At 41.6% G+C, this 16,463-nt stretch overlaps 1 protein-coding gene across 2 annotated transcripts in view; it reads right to left on the bottom strand.

The window, feature by feature from the left end:
* Positions 1–3,179: 3,179 nt before the first annotated feature.
* The window catches only part of SELENOI (selenoprotein I), a 41,803-nt gene continuing 28,519 nt past the window's right edge, over positions 3,180–16,463 (bottom strand). Inside the window, exons 7-10 of one of the 2 annotated variants that reach the window (XM_029071761.2) lie at positions 15,751–15,799; positions 15,049–15,229; positions 11,712–11,894; positions 3,180–9,493 (exon numbers count right to left, since the gene is read on the bottom strand). In XM_029071761.2, coding sequence (XP_028927594.1) covers positions 9,428–9,493; positions 11,712–11,894; positions 15,049–15,229; positions 15,751–15,799 — 479 coding nt within the window. In that variant the 3' untranslated portion in view covers positions 3,180–9,427. Of the gene's footprint in view, positions 9,494–11,711; positions 11,895–13,622; positions 14,044–15,048; positions 15,230–15,750; positions 15,800–16,463 lie in introns of those variants that run through there. The other variant, XM_029071762.2, reaches the window with a different exon arrangement.

Here is a 16,463-nt window from a genome sequence, read left to right on the forward strand (position 1 = left end):
TTGCTAGGGCCGGCGCGTTGCCAGGGAAGCGCGAGCGCCCGCCCTCCGCGCCGCCCCGACCGCGGCTGCGCCACGCGCGCGCGCCGCGCTCCGGGCGGCCCCGCCCCTCCCCGGCCCCGACTGCGGCTGCGCCAGGCCGGAACCCGTGGCCCTCCGATCGGCCCCGCCCCTCCCCGGCCCCGACTGCGGCTGCGCCAGGCCGGCGAACGCGACCCCGCCCCTCTCCGACCCCGACTGCGGCTGCGCCAGGCCGGAGCCCGTGGCCCGCCGAGCGGCCCCGACTGCGGCTGCGCCAGCCCGGAGCCCTCCAAGCGGCCCCTCCCTTCCCCGGCCCCGACTGCGGCTGCGCGGCGAGCCCCTTGCGTGCGGGCACTCATTCATTCATTCATTCATATATATTTATTGAGCGCTTCCTCTGTGCAGAGCACTGGCCTAAGCGCTTGGAATGGGCAATTCGGCAACAGATAGAGACCATCCCTGCCCAATGACGGGCTCACAGTCTAAACGGGGGAAACAGCAGAGCAAAACAGGCCAAACAACGTTATCAAGATAAATAGAATCAAGGGGATGTACACTTAACAAAATAAATAGGGTAATAATATATACCAATGAGCACAGTGCTGAGGGGAGGGGAAGGGGGAGGAGCAGAGGGTGGGGGTATTGCTCTTTATTGCTGTACTGGACTCTCCAAGCGCTTAGTACAGTGCTCTGCACACCATAAGCGCTCAATAAATACGATTAAATGATTGAATTAATCCTCTTCCCTGATAACCCAGACACTAGGGGGACTTGATTAACCTAACAGACCCACCTTATTGCCCTTTGACCCCCAAGGCCACCAGCCCTGGGGCCTCCCCTGGATCCAGTCTTGAGTTTAGGATTCCCATCGCAGCAAGCCATCCTTGGAGGGACTTCGTGGATAGAGCCCAGGCCTGGGAGTCAGACTGTCATGGGTTCTAATCTTGACCACCACTAATCTGCTGTGTGACCTTGGGCAAGTCACTTCTCTGTGCCTGTTTCCTCATCTGGAAAAGGGGGATTGAGTCTGTGAGCCCCTCGTGGTACAGGAACTGAATCGAACCCCATTTCCTTGTATCCACTCCAGTGCTTAGTAAGGTGCTGAGCCCATAGTAAGCTCTTCACAAATCAGCGCCTAGAACAGTGCTTGGCACATAGTAAGCACTTAAATACCAACATTATTATACCTTTATTATTATCATCCTCAGGCAATGATCTTGCCCCACCTCCAATTTTCACAGCTCCTTCAACCAACCCCAAACCCTATTTTTCTACCTATGAGCCAATCTGCCTTCCTATCTATTTTCAGTTACTGTACTAGTTCATTCATTCATTCATTCAATAGTATTTATTGAGCGCTTACTATGTGCAGAGCACTGTACTAAGCACTTGGAATGAACAAGTCGGCAACAGATAGAGACAGTCCCCGCCGTTTGACGGGCTTACAGTCTAATCGGGGGAGACAGACAGACAAGAACAATGGCAATAGAGTCAAGGGGAAGAACATCTCGTGAAAACAATGGCAACTAAATAGAATCAAGGCGATGTACATTTCATTAACAAAATAAATAGGGTAATGTAAATAGTTGGGTATTTCATGAGCAAAAGTCACAAGATTGCCCAAAATTTAGAGAAGCATGACCTTGTGGAACGGGCACAGGCCTAGGGGCAGCGGATCTACGTAATAATCCCTGGCTCTGCCACCTTCCTGCTCTGTTGACGTTGGGCAAGTCGCTTTAACTCCTCAGTGCTTCGGTTTCCTCATGTGAAATGGGGATTAAATACCTGTTCTCCCTCACTTTCAGACTATGGGCCCCATGTGGGGGACTGCGCCTGTCTGATTACCCCGACTCTTAGTAGTGCTAGGCACATAGTAAAATACTATGCCACAATTATTATAACTGTTCAACCCAAAATGTCCCCACCACCCTATATTACCATCAACAGCACACACAATACACATCCACAGACCACATTGCAGATACAACTCTTTCACTTCAAACATACATCAATACTGCAAGCATTGTAAACACACACAAATGTGTATCCACACAAACACCTGGGCTCTCCTTTCTTGGCCTCAGCACACCAATGACTCCAACTCTCCATAATCAGTCACCCAACTTCTCTGGGCTTGTTTATGCAATACAAATGGGTATTAAATACTTGATGTCCCTCCTACTTAGACTGTGAGCCCCATGTGGAACAGGAATTTTGTACAGTCAGATTACACTGTACCTACCCCCAAACTTAGTACAGTGCTTAACAGTGCACAGAGTAAGTGCTTAACATCACAATAATATCACTAGTGCCCAATAACTCCTAGTCATCTGCTAGCAATTGAGGGAGGACGGGAAGAGGGGATGTTTACATTTCATCATAGCAATTATGCAGGCAAACCTTCCTCACTCCTTTCCCTCTTGTCCATAGAGGGAAAATATAGTCTCGTTGGCATTTGGACTCTAGACTCAAACTCTGACTTCTTGGCACAATTTAAGAATGAGCAAATAATTGTGTTTGGATGGATCTTTGGTCCTGGAAGTCTTCTCTTAAGGGTCAGACCAAGTGAATTGACTGTTGTTTATGCCCTAGTCTGGGAATACTACCCATAATCATAAAGACAGGAGGATTTAAAGATTTCATTCTCTAGCCTAGCTTAACTTTCCAGTCTTCCATTTTAAGCAGAACTTGCTCTCATCAACTATACAAAGGAAAGCAAAGTGCATTGAGTTGTATTATCAAAGGAAATCATGCAAACCAAATATATGCACAAATTCAAGCAAGTTTGGGATCAATTCTGGGAACAATCCATAATGGGTTCCAAGAGGGAGAGCCTGGAGACATTAGATGGTTCCTTCCTGTCATTAGGATGTTAAAGGATATTTTCTGTTCTTTTTTGCCTCATTGAAAAACTTTTATGGCTTGGATTACTTGTATCTGCTTTCTAGTTTAAGTTTTGCTGTTCCTAAACGTCCCTTGTATTCTTTATATGATCTGGCCTAATTTTGAAATTTTACCTTATTTCAGATCTTGGTAGTACTCTGGGGTTAGCTTGGGTATCAGCGTGGCTTTATGAATTATTTCTGTTCAGTGTTGTGCACTCAGGAAACACTTAAAACCATTGCTTTTCAATAAATACAAACTCTAGAGTACCACAACAGTTAAAAGACTTTGAAAATTTTATTTACTGTTCACTTCATTTTTTACAATAAATATTTACTGATAATAGCAGTCAACAGTTCGGCATTAAAACCCACCGCAGAACCTTTAGGTTCCTAGCAGCAAGAACAGGAATCTTGATGAAATGGAAGGGCTTCCAGGAATCCAGTGATGAGATAAATACATATGTGTGTATGCACACATAACCCATAAAATCCCACGTCACATGACAGGGAATAACAGAGGTGGAGGTGACAGCACAGGGGAATGTGGGGGAGGAGTGGCAGGGGGTGTCCAGAAAAAGTTGACTGACTGCCACTCACTGCCCCGGGATGTTACCTTGATCAGACTCTTCTGCACATGCTCAGAGGTTTCTGATAGTCAACATCCATTCTACATTAATATAGTAGAAACATACATATACATATATACCATGTATATACATACCCTATAAATAGCCCAATATATAATGCACAAAAATGCTGCATCAACTTGTCTGGATATTATTGGTGCTGCCAGACTAATTAGTAGCCATGTTTCATCACTAGCTCTGCAAACTGCCTTTTTAAAGAAAAACAGAGTTGTATTGCTCATTGTCATGCAGTGATTCAACCTTCTTTCCCACTACTTTCCAAATGCAGTTAACATTGCTTCGTGGTTAAATAGAGCATGTTATAGAAGGCTCAAACCTGACTATTTCTATAGCAAAAACAATTGGCCTGACACCTATTCTCATTCCCACATCTTGAGAGTTTACTAGTGTTCAATAATTTGACAGCTGGCCGCCAGCTTGGCATCTGTTCCTGCAGACTAAGGGTGGGACCGGAAGAGGGGAAGGTTATGTTTCATCTTGGCATTATGCAGGTAAAATTTACTCACCGCCTTTCCTCTTGTCGAAAGAGGGAATTTGTTAGCTCACCCTTGAAATTTGGAGTCTAGCCCCAAACTGATTTCTTGGCACAGTTGAAAAATGAGCTACTGATTGTATTTGGACAGATCCCTGAAAGGCTTCTCCTCCAGGCTGTAAGAATGAATTTACTACCAATGAGAAAAGATTATGTCACACTGCCCTAATCTGGAAATAATATCTATGTCACAAAAACAGACTGGAACTGATTCAATGGAGCAAGTGAGTCAGATTGAAACTGTAAGATGAGCAGGCCATCATTCCCAACTGAGGTCCCTTAAGCAACTAAATCTTCTATAAGCCAAGTCCTTATTTGTGATTTACCTTATTGACAAGGATTCAGAAACTATGAATTCACCCTGGAGAATTCAGAATTTATGACCAGTAATGGTACAAGATGAACAATAAAAAACTCTAAATTTTGGTATGAACACCTTTCAAAGCCACTAAAATGAAAAAGCCAAGGAACTCTAGATGCAGCCAAGATGCTTAGGCCCTTTTCCCCTTTATCATCCCACCCTTCAGTGCTTTCCTATTCTAACTGAGCAGTTTGAGAGTGAGCAAATATAACATGCTAATCAATTCATGCTAAACAGTCTCCTCTGGACAGGTAGACTGTCCAACCACCTAGGCTACTGCAAGCAGTAATTTGCTTATAGTTTTTTTAAAAAACTGGCCTCTCCTGGCTATCTGGTCTCACCATTACCTGTGTTTAACGCTGCATTTTACCACCATAAGCCAGAGGGGAAGAAAGGCATTCATCATGGAAATACTGCCAGTTTCTTCACCAAGAAATCTCTTCTTCACCAAGACCTAATAAGTCCCCCTTAAAGTGATGAGTTAATCACCCCACCATGATTTATTTTTAGTCCCACATTAAAACCATTAATTGTATTGTCCTCTCAGCAATTACATAATATCACATTATCAAAACTGAATACTCCGGTGTAGAAAGCAGTCATTGAGGTCACATCATTTAAAAAGTTTAAAAAGGAAAAAAAAAATCACAGAATTAACAAAGCTTCCTAAAAAGCAGAGCGATTCACATTCAATTAATACAATAAATGACAAAAGCTGTATTACTATAAAGAGGGTCCATTTTAAATACCACATGCAAAAGTGCCTTAAATTCAGCAACCTGTAGGCCAAGGCCAATATAGTCAGTTTTCATATAAAGCATGTTTTCCTTACATGTTAACGTTTTTGAAGAATTAAGGAATGTTTTTCCAACAACACATGTGTCTGGGTAGAACGCCATGCGGTGCTGGAAGAAATGACCGTGTCACGTGCTGGGAAGGGGAAGGTTGGAACTGTAACCTGAGTTTTCCTTAACAAAAGTCTCTTCACGACCTTCACACCCATGTTATTAGAGAACTGACTGTGATTAATATAGTAGGGCTATTCAACCATGGGGAAGTTCAAGGAAGGACTTTCTACAACACAACACACCTCTTCAGCCACCCTTGCCTTTCTTGGATTTTCCCGGAAACCAGTTCAAGCTGTCAACACAAAATTCAAAGCCTCTAGATCAATTACTGGCTCTTCTTGGAAGCAAAAGCCATAAGAGTTCATCACAGGCTAGGTCCGCTCTGTTGCCTTTAGGTGTAATGTCCTACACAGGACACCTGCCTCTTAGCTCAAGAGGTAAAGCCCAATGGGAAGGCCTAAGAAACCACGCTTCAGAATGGCCAGTAATGGGAGGCAGAGGAAGAAGGAAAGGGAGCGTCTCTGAAAGACGCAGAAGCCAGTGATTAGGCTTCTAGCTACAACAATGTCTTGTGGTTAAAACACTCCCCAATGATTTAAAATTATTACTGATTTCTCCCTCTCTACTCAGGGCCATCTCCAGAGTGCAAAGTGTGTTCAAGAGGGTGTGGCCCACCTAAGACACCTTTTTGGTTTGTTTCCAACTGAACATCTAAGCAACTTGCACCACGTAACACTTTACTAAGCACTCCTAACACTGTGGGTCACAGAAAATCCTAAAGACTTAACACAAAAGTTAATGAAAAACCTATATCATACAATTTTGCCCCTACATTCACTTCATGTAATTTCAGCTCCCATTCCAGTTTCTCTTTTTGGCCAAATTATCATTTTCCCCATTTACACTGATATAATTTCAGAATTGAAATCAATCGCTTAGCTTCCATTCCCATTTACAACTGCCTAGAACAATCTGCTTTTTGAGTGTTGGGTAAAATTTCAAAAGGAAAAAATGGATTGTCTTGTTTCAAAACCCAAAACTTGTGTGCTGTATATCTAACCCTCATTACCCTATTCTGTGAAAAACTGACCAGTTCTTAATAGCCTCTGTGAGTCAGAGAGTGAGGAGCCAATCCCATGCTGCCGCTGTCCCCCACCCCATCTGGGACTGCTTCCATCGTTTCAAAAAACACACCACTTTCTCTCAACTGGCTTCTGTTATAGGTGGCAGTCACATGATATTGGATGCTTTCGCTGCTGAGGCATCACTGCTGACCTAAGCCATGGCTGACCCTGGCCCCTGGCTTGGCATGCAGAGGGCAAAGCTTGTTGATGCCTGACCGATTTGGAAAGTAGGGTCACAAAAAGTACTACTGGCTAGTTATTTAATGCCAAAGCAAGTGTAGCAAGAAAGGAATCACAGTTTGACTTTTGTCCCCGACTTCCCTTGGGGTGCATGTTTACCTAACACAAATAGGATGGAATTCAGGAGTCACCTACAACATTGCTTTCATGAGATCAAAATGGGAGAGTTGTGAAATCAGCAGTCCATGTCCCCTTGATAAGTAGGACACAAAGCCCAAGTTTCAGTGATTAAGGGCAAATCCCTGGCCCGGCTAAGGCAATCAGTTCTGAAAGGCCCAGAAAACTGGTGGAGAAGAACCGTTACTTTCATCAGATAGCTCTAGTGATTATGCTTCTAACTGACAATGGTAAACTGGAGAAAGAAAATTTGAACTTTCCACTTTGACCGTCCCTAAAATAACATATGCAAGTAGAAAAAATGTTAGTCGAGCTTTGCAAATGGTGTTCTGGAAGCTGGCGTACAATAAAGTTATTTACAACTAGGTTCCTCTTCAGTTGTTGAGGAACAAAGAATAAATAGGTGCCTTCCAAGGTTTGATTCCAACCAGAGGGACAGCTGACTATAACCAGAGAAAAGATCAGCAGAATGATGGAGTGACAACTCAAGGCTTCTTTTAACCTTGCTACCGGTCAAAACACTTTATCACTAACTCCCATGGAACTGATGAGCTGTTTTTAATATTACAGGGGCAGGTCCCTTACAAGCAAAACACAATATAATTTTTAAAGTTTTGTACTTTTGGAATACTCAAGATCCATTTTTGAGCTAAACCAGATAAGAGAAGATATTGGTGTTCTACAATTTAGTGGAAGGAACAATTATGTTCCAGACTTTTCCACTTTGTATACAAGCTCATCGGTTCTATTTTTCAATGTCATATTCTGTGCAACTCTACAATTTCCTTTAAACAAATGATCTGGGTCTATATAATAACACACAAGCAGTGGCTGAGAATTCAAGCACTTTCCAACTGATAGCAAATTTTTTGTACAATGTCAGTAAACTAATAATTGAACTCAAAGCAAAGCCACTCCCTCCAATTTCCAGATCATCGGCTTAGCCGTTTCAGGTAGCAGATAACATATATATGATCAAATAAAAGAAACAAATCTGATTTCAATTAATCAGGATCTCCAACAACCATGATGAAAACAATGAATCACTAGCTACATTTTCCAGTAATGATCTGTGTCCTTTCCATGCAGTGTTCCCTTCTGTTTTAGATAAGGTCAAATACATTATACATACAAATGGAAATTAAAGCATAAGGTCATGAAGAAGCCTCTGGCTTTCACATTTCTAATAACCCACAGAAGATGGACCCTGCAATTAAGCTAGTGATGGACTAAATTATTCATGGATAAAATGATTTTCCAAGTTTAATTACATATAAACACAGTCGTGCCCTTTCTCTCCAAGTGCAGCTTTTCCAAAAAAAATGGGTTTAAGATGCACTCTTCATTCAAGCACAAGCTTCATTCACTGGGAAGATAAAGAAAATCGGCATGTAAAATCCTCACCACCACCAAACTGAAAAAAGGGAAAACTAAAAAAAGGCTTTAATACAAAAAGGTAAAAATATACCTGAAATGCAAATTGCTGGAACAATTATATGCAAAAAAATTATTTCACCTGTACACATCCAAATAATATTCTCTAAACTCCCCTAACTCTGAGCTATGCACGCTCAGTAAGGCAAATTACATTCACATCTTGTTTAACTTGTATAGGGGGATGGGGAAACATTTCCTAATGTATACCTGATAGAATAAGTTGAAGTCAAAAATCCACACAATAGGTCTCAAAAGACTCATCTCAGGTCACTGGATATTTGTGGGTGACCTATCCTATTTCTCAAATCCAAAATGAATTTTTCCTAAAAGATACTTCATCTCTATTCCTCATTGGAAGCAAATATGTGGTCTCATAATCAGGCATGTCAAATGCAGTCATACAATACATGGTCCACAAGAACTCTTCAAAACTGTAACCAAGCAGCTCGCACCTGGGAAAGATACAACTAAAAATGTCTTAAATTACAAAATTAAACCCTTCTTGTTTCTCAATCCCAAAATAATGTGTTTCTTTAAAAAAAATTATAAAACCATTTGTCTCAACCTACTCCAGAGGAAAGAGGTGGCATGATGTCAAGGAATCAATCAAATGTCAGCTGAGACAGCATGAAGACAAGGCATTTCCATGGGAAAGAGGAGCCAGTATTGGCAGCTGTACAAGTGACTTGTGGTTCCAGTCCTTCGAGAATAATTTGGCATCCTTTGCTGAAGGTGATCGGCTCCTGTGACTTTGGAGCCACTGCAAGTCATTCTGCAGATAAGTAAAACCCGTTAAGTCACTAAATATAAAAACGCACTGTTTTTATGAATGCTAATCCAGCTTGTCATTAAAAAAAAAAATTAAAAAAAATTCACGGCCATTTCTGAACAAAAATTAGTAAGTGGATGCCCCTGGAAGAGTTTGCTGGTCTAAAAACATATTTTAACATAAAAAGGTGACCGCCGTCATCTGGTTTCATCAAAAACATTTTTTGAGGGGGAGTGGAGGAGACACGGTTGACAGAGGGGAGTCCTGATCGTATGCTGTGTCCCAACTGACCATGTCTGGAGCCCCACATATTTCGTTCCCAAGTTTGTTCATCCCGTGGATAGATTTAGTTTTGTGGTGATGGTTGAAGTATTTACAAACTAATGCAGTCAGCATATTTACAGTTGTTCTGCAGACTGCAGGCCGATTTTCTCCTCTTCGAGGCCTAGTCAATCTGAACTTGGTTTCCTTAGTGAAAAGGGCAGGATTTTAAAGTGCTTGCTTAGCTGGTTTACCTGTGGAAAGAATGAACAAGATGGTGAAAATTTGCAGCTGACTTTGAGAATGTCATGTGAAATGATCCTCAAGACGTACACCTCCTTTCTGAGATCCATGCGAAATGATCCTCAAGACGTACACCTCCTTTCTGAGATCCAGGATCCAACAAACTCAAGGTCTCTCTTTTATAAAAGACTTGGAAACACCTGAGGCCAAACCTCATCCAATCCTCTCACTTCCCCTATTGCCAAACCTCATTTCTCCAACTTGTCCTTTTCTGGAAGTTGCAAAGAGTGGTGCTGTTTAAGCAACTGCCCAAATATTTAGTGACGAGTACATGAAGCAGGGATGAATTTGAATTTGAATACCTCTGGAAAAGAAGTTGGTTACTGGCTCTGGGAAGCCAGGAAAGCCATGCTATTTCCAAGCTGTTTTCCGTGCTTGGAAAAATATTTTATAAACTGACACAACCAACATTATCATGCTTTTGCTAAATGACCCAATTAAGGCCACCAGGGAGAAACATAGTCCCAAATAAACCAAGTTCACTGGGTATAAGAGATGCTGAAAATGGCCCAAGACACAGTCGTGGGAAGGCCATGGACTGCTGTGTCCAACGACAATTTAGACTGTAAGTAGCTCAGGTCTCCCTTCCACACATACATAGTTGTCTCCAGGACCTAAGAGTTAGAGTCCCAAAAGCCCAAGATAACTGTGAATGGGTAAAATATACAGCCACTTCAAGTGAAGCTCAAAGTGACAGTTCATCAGAACATGTCAACTGCTGATGCTGTGGCCACTACAACCTAATAATAACAACTGGTGATATTTGTTAAGCATTTACTATGGCCAGGGACTGTATTAAGCACTGGGGTAGGTTACAAGAAAATTGAGTTGGACCCAGTCCCTGGCCCATATGGGGCTCCCAGTCTTAATCCCCACTTTTACATATTAGGTAATTGAGACAAAGAGAAATGAAGTGATTTGCCCAAGGTCACCCCGCGGACAAGTGGTGGAGCTGACATTAGAACCCACGTCCTTCTGACTCCCAAACCGGGGCTCTAGCCAGTAGCCAACGCTGCTTTTCAACTTGAAATATGAGTGGCAAAAGGGCATGGAAACCTTATCAGAGCCTGGCTGGATTCAATGTCAGCTTCCCCCCACCCCACTGTTCGGGAACCCTTTCATGGCCCGGGTCTAAGCTCTGATTAATGTGCCATAATATAGTCAGGCCAATTCCATTTTATTACATTCCTCCGAAGTCTCTTTCCTGAATCTAGGTACCTCATTTTAGAAAATTACATTAAGGATTTGCACGGCATTTCCTAAGAGTCCCTTCTCTTGTATAATTATGCTCAGCTCTAGAAAATCTGAGCAAAAAAGGACATGAATAAAGTACACACAAAAAAAAATCCAGAGAATTCAAAAATTTCATTTCAGTAAAGTTCCAAGCTTCAGCCTCTTCTCGGATCATTCACTTCTCACCCCGCCTTGCAAGTCTCTCTTCCAGGATCCCTACTGCATCCTGAACTTTTCATCTTCTCATCTAGATCTCCTCCTCCTAACTTTCCCGGCTCTTTCAAAAACACCACCATTCTCCATTCCTGTTGCCTGCAATCGTGGTGTCATCCTAGAGTCCTCACTGTCATTCAGTTTTCACCCCCAATTAAGTGCTATTGATTCTCCTTCCTAAACATTTTCTGGATCCACCCCCTTCCTCTCCAATCAATGCTATTTGTTGAGCACTTAGTGTGTCTGGTGCACTGTATTAAGCGCTTGGGATGACCAATATTACCAAGTTGATCGGCACATTCTCCACCCACAAGGAGCTTACAACAGCCACCACTTTAGTTCCTACTGTCAAAATATGACCATTAGACTACCCATTAGTTTTCCTGCCTCATTAGTCTGTGCTCCACTCTGCTGCCCTGATCATCTTCCTGAAACACTGCTCAGCACACTCCTCGTAGATCTCCAAAGACTGCCCATTTCCCTCCACATCAAACAAAAACTCCTCACCAACGTCTCTACCACACCTCTCCATTTTACTTATCAACTCTTCACCCAATCCTCCCCAGCTTTCACCTTTAATGTCTTGCAAGCTCCTGTCCTAATAAATGGGCTCAGCTCTCATCTTCTGTGGGGGGAAGAAAGCCCTCTATTTTCTAAGTTATTCTATTATGTAGTATTTAAAAAGCCAAAATAAATCCAAGTTTACTTCCACAGTTCACTCACCACTCGAATTCCATAATGGATATGGGCCACAGTAACAAGAGCAGTCAACGAATAGAGAAGAAAGGTTTCACTGTGAGGAGCTAATCCTGAGTGTACCACAAGAATGACCAAGGCCAGTGGCATAAGCAACCAATTCAAAGGTTGACACCGGGTGTTGCTCATCTGACAGACAATCAGCTGGCACTGAAAATAGATAAAATTCAATTAGTTCTGCATGTCTCTTATAGAAATTCTAGCCACAAAGTCTGAAACATTTAAAATGCTCTCCATCTTCTGAATCAGCACAAGACAAGCTTCTTAATGTTGAACCAGGTGCATTCTTCATTAATTTAATACGAGTTTTAAAAAAGAAAACATTTTCCAAAAGGGGATTTTTGTAGATGAGGCTGGGGTGAACTTTAAATCAGGCCCATTTCCCTGACTGTAACAAGAGGATCTGATCCTAAGAATGAACCAGTTGGAGCCGATGAAGAAGAAAAAAAACCCCTTAGAACACTTGTGTTTACTCTCTGCTGAATACTGAGCTAAGTGCTGGGGTAGATGCAAGGTCAGAGACAGTTCCTGTCCCACCCAGGGCTCTCTATCTAAGAGAGAGGGAGAACAGAAATATAATCCCCATTCTATAGGTGCGGGAACCAAAGCACAGGGAAGTTAAGTGATTTGTCCACGGTCACACACAGGGAAGTGATGGAGCCAGAATTAGAACCCACATCTCCTGACTGCCAGTTCTCTGCACTTTTGTTCAAACATCCCAAAACCTTAGTACCCCAGGGCCACCTCTCTCACCCTGCTGTGGGTAAATCACCCAAGGCAACCATGAAGTTGTGCTGGTTACTTAACCAATCACTTTGTCACCTTCCTTTTCTTCCCTCTCTTCCTTCCCTCCTTTAATTTTCTTCCCCCCCTATCTTTTGTTCTCTCCTGATTTTCATTCTCCCATTAGTGCCCTCCCTTCCTTCCTTCTCCACTAACTTTCCTCACCCCTTCTCTTTCCCTTCTCCTCTCCTCTGGCTCATCCTCTCTCCTTGGAGCCCAGTCTCAATGGGTTCAGCACTGATTGGTCTTGTTGGTTCAATATTATATCGAGTGTTGTGTATGAGACTTTGTCCCCTCTCTCTGGGACAATTTAGAAATCACATTTATGTGCCTTGTTTCTAGCTGCACTCTAGTCATCTGCTTATCTAGTATAGAGCCTGCCATTGGGTAGCTGGAATTCAGCTGTCAAGTGAGTGACCAGCTCAAATCCCAGGGTGGTTTCAGCTCCTGACATGAGTCAGGTCCAAAGCAGATTTGGGAGAATCATCGCAGACACCTTCTATTTGAGGAAACCTCAAGGGGTTAGGTCAATTCTGGAATACCCCCGGAGGAGCCTAGATTAAACTGGACTTCCCCTTCCCTCCCTGGCACTCCCATGAGAAGATCAGAACCCCCAGGAAGGGTCTTGGATCATCTTTCACATCTGCTAACACCACATGTAGGATTGTCAGGCAATTCTGTTGTCCCCACTGAGGTTTTGGTCCATCTCTATAGCTCTGTGTGTCCCTGTCCTTGTGTAATCAAACACACCCCTTGCCTCACTAATTCCACTACAAACCAGCCCACAAACTTTACTCCTCTAATACCAATCTACTTACTGATCCTCAATTTCATCTGTCTTGCCGCTGCCCCCCAGCTCTGGCCTGGAATTCCCTTCCTCTTCATATCTGACAATCCACCGCTCTCATCTTTGAAATCCTCCTAAAAATCTCATCCACTTCAAGAGGCCTTCCCTGACTAGGCTCTCATTTTCCCTAGCTGTCCTCCCTTCTGCCTAAGCACTTGGATCTGTACCCACTAAAGCACTTGATATTCACCTCACCCTCAGCCTCAAAGCACTTATGTACATATTCTTACACTCCATCATTTCCCCTATCTGTAATTTATTTTAATGCCCGACTCCCTAGACTGACAGTTCCTTGTGGGCAGTGATCATAATCATTAACTCTACTGCACCTTACTCTCCCAATCGCTTAATACAGTTCTCTGCACATAGAAGTGCTCACTGAATATCACTGATGGATGGCTTGGTTAATATCACTTGCTCCTGCTGCAATTTTAATTTATTCCCTCTTCTTCTGTAGTAATAAGTAGAAGAATAAGTGGTAGGAATTCTCATAAGAACCTTTCAAATACTTTGTCAATTACTGAATCACTGTTTAACTTGGAAAAGAGGTCAAGTACTGATCCAGTAATTTACTCTAATTCCTTTAACATACCTGCATAAGATTCGTTTCTACTGATTTTCTTGGGACCTTCTCTAATTTCTCCAGGCTGGACATAATATTCTAAAAGCCTGACCAACAGAGAGAGCAGCAAAATAATTACTTTCCAAATCTCATATTGAGGGAATTGGTTTTAGGATTTTACCAGTTTACTCATATGTATACACCAAAAATCTTGGATCACCTTTCAGATCTGATAGAAACAAATGTAGGAGTGTTTTTAACTTTTTAAAATGGTTAAATTTTTCTTAAACCTTGTGTGATAAACAGACATTCTGCAAATCTATTTAGTGGATATGTAATGAACCGTTCATATCCCTGTCATCAATAGACATGCATTTTGGAATGTGATAGGACAGTTTGCTCCTTTTGAAACACTTCAAATATCTTTTCCTGAAGACCAATTTTTCCTTGTGTCTTGGTGTGTCATCAATCTCATTACTCCAATATAGAGCCAATATTTGTATATTATTGTTTTTTGGGATTGATCTTGGAGTCCAAAAACCTCAAACAAGTGGTCAACATTATGTTGCCTGAATAAAATTTAAAGACTCCCAGGAGAAATGCAGAGTTTGCTAAATGGCTAGCAAACCACTAAAACAATAGAACACTCGGCAACGTTTGGGGGTGGAATTGGGTTACGATCAAGGTTTTCCACAAGAGTTGCTAGAGCCACAAACCAAACCAAAGAACAATCTTTGGTGGCTGTAGAACAAAAATGCATGCTTTTAATTCCATTTGGCACTTTTCAACGCCACTCATTCATTCAGTCAGTTGTATTTAATGAGCACTTGTGTGCAGAGCACTGTAAATAAGCTTCAAAACGAGCTTACGGTAGCGCTCACACAAACACGACAACAATCCTGCCAATAAAACAGGAAGGTTGAGGACAAGTGTTAGGCTCCTTGAGAAACAACCTCAAATGTTGATATTGAAATGAAGCCCTGATAACGTAAAAAAAAACCAAAAAACCAAAACTCCCGGATTTCTGAATTTTGTGTAAAACTTTAACATCTGCAGTCAGTATAAATGACAGAATCCCAACTTAATTCTTTGTACTACACAAATGTTCTTACTGTTATGTTGGCAAACAATGTTCCAACCATGAAGTAGAACAGTCGAGGATGAGTCTCTAGAATATTGGATGGTGATAAGAAAATCCAGGTTGTAGAAAGAGTGAAGAGTAAACATGGAGACACAAAGGGCAGCATCGTTTCATAGACTGAACTGTACTTCAAGGTCTTATTTCTATAGGCTCTAAAATCAATTCAGAGAAAAAACAAATGATTAAACAAATGTCTACAGGCACTTAACCCAAGAAGGTTAGTGAAACAGGTAATGTGACAATGTGAGTTAAGTGGCCTTTTGAAGCAGTCCAGTCACAATATTTCGGTGAAGTTAGCAAACAAAATTATGCGTTACTTTAGGAAAACAAGATTGGGCATGGTTCTGACATCAGATTATTTAAATTTAGAGAAGAGTACCCCTTTAATTCTCCCCAGACTGCTAAATTTTCTATTAGCCCTCCACAGAAAAGCTGCTCTCTCAAAAAACTTTATATTGAGAAATAAAACCAACACTAATTTTTAAATGTGCTTCTCTTGATGGGTTACCTAAGAAAAAAAATCAAGGAATTCAAGGTTTTCTGAAGTTGCCCCTTCCCTTTTTCAAAATTGTCATTTCACAGTGAAAAAGATAATACATATCAATTCACAAAACTAGTGAACTCATTAAAATATGTTATCTCCCATCCTCAACATGGATTAAAAAATACTTACTTGCAAAAATTATATAAACTCATTGGCAGAGTCACAGTTACTGCACACCCTAAAAATGAAAAAAGTCTAAATTACTATACATTTGAATTCATGTTAGAAACTAAATCATTTTAATATACCCTCTATTTTAAAAGACCTGAAAGAACTAATTGAAGTAGTTACTGAACAAGGCACTTGGGAAATACAGAACAACAAAGTGACAGGAAAGGCTCAATTAAGTAATTTTTTTCACATTAGGGTTCACATCTTTAGCTGAACATCTTAGTCTGCTCTACTTTGAATATATCAGAAGATGCCGAAACCAGATGGATAATCTAGGATGCCAACATTTAGAGCAGTAGACCATAGTGTCACTGACGCTTCAGTTAGTCTTATAAAAGCAGCCTAAATATAGCCCATCTCATAAGATATCTTTGGCTAAAATAGAGTAGTTATCTCTGCAGTCTTCAGAAACAAACAAATGAAAAATTAAAACCTTCAAAATTGAAAGGCACTTTAGGCTCGCTCATACGGGTCTTAATGACTATAAAAAAATCTTTTAAGCAGAACAACCCCATAGAACTGTAGGGAGCTGTTGATATGTGCAGGTGCAGATCAGTTTGGGGGCTTCACCATAATTCTAAACTTGAACGTGAATGTAAGGGATCATTTTTACTAGAGGAGATGCTGCTCTTAAGTATCAACAACAGACCCATTATTTTCCAGTTGGATAA

This window comes from Ornithorhynchus anatinus, chromosome 9, assembly GCF_004115215.2.
Source record: "Ornithorhynchus anatinus isolate Pmale09 chromosome 9, mOrnAna1.pri.v4, whole genome shotgun sequence".
In the NCBI taxonomy this organism is placed as follows: Eukaryota; Metazoa; Chordata; class Mammalia; order Monotremata; family Ornithorhynchidae; genus Ornithorhynchus; species Ornithorhynchus anatinus.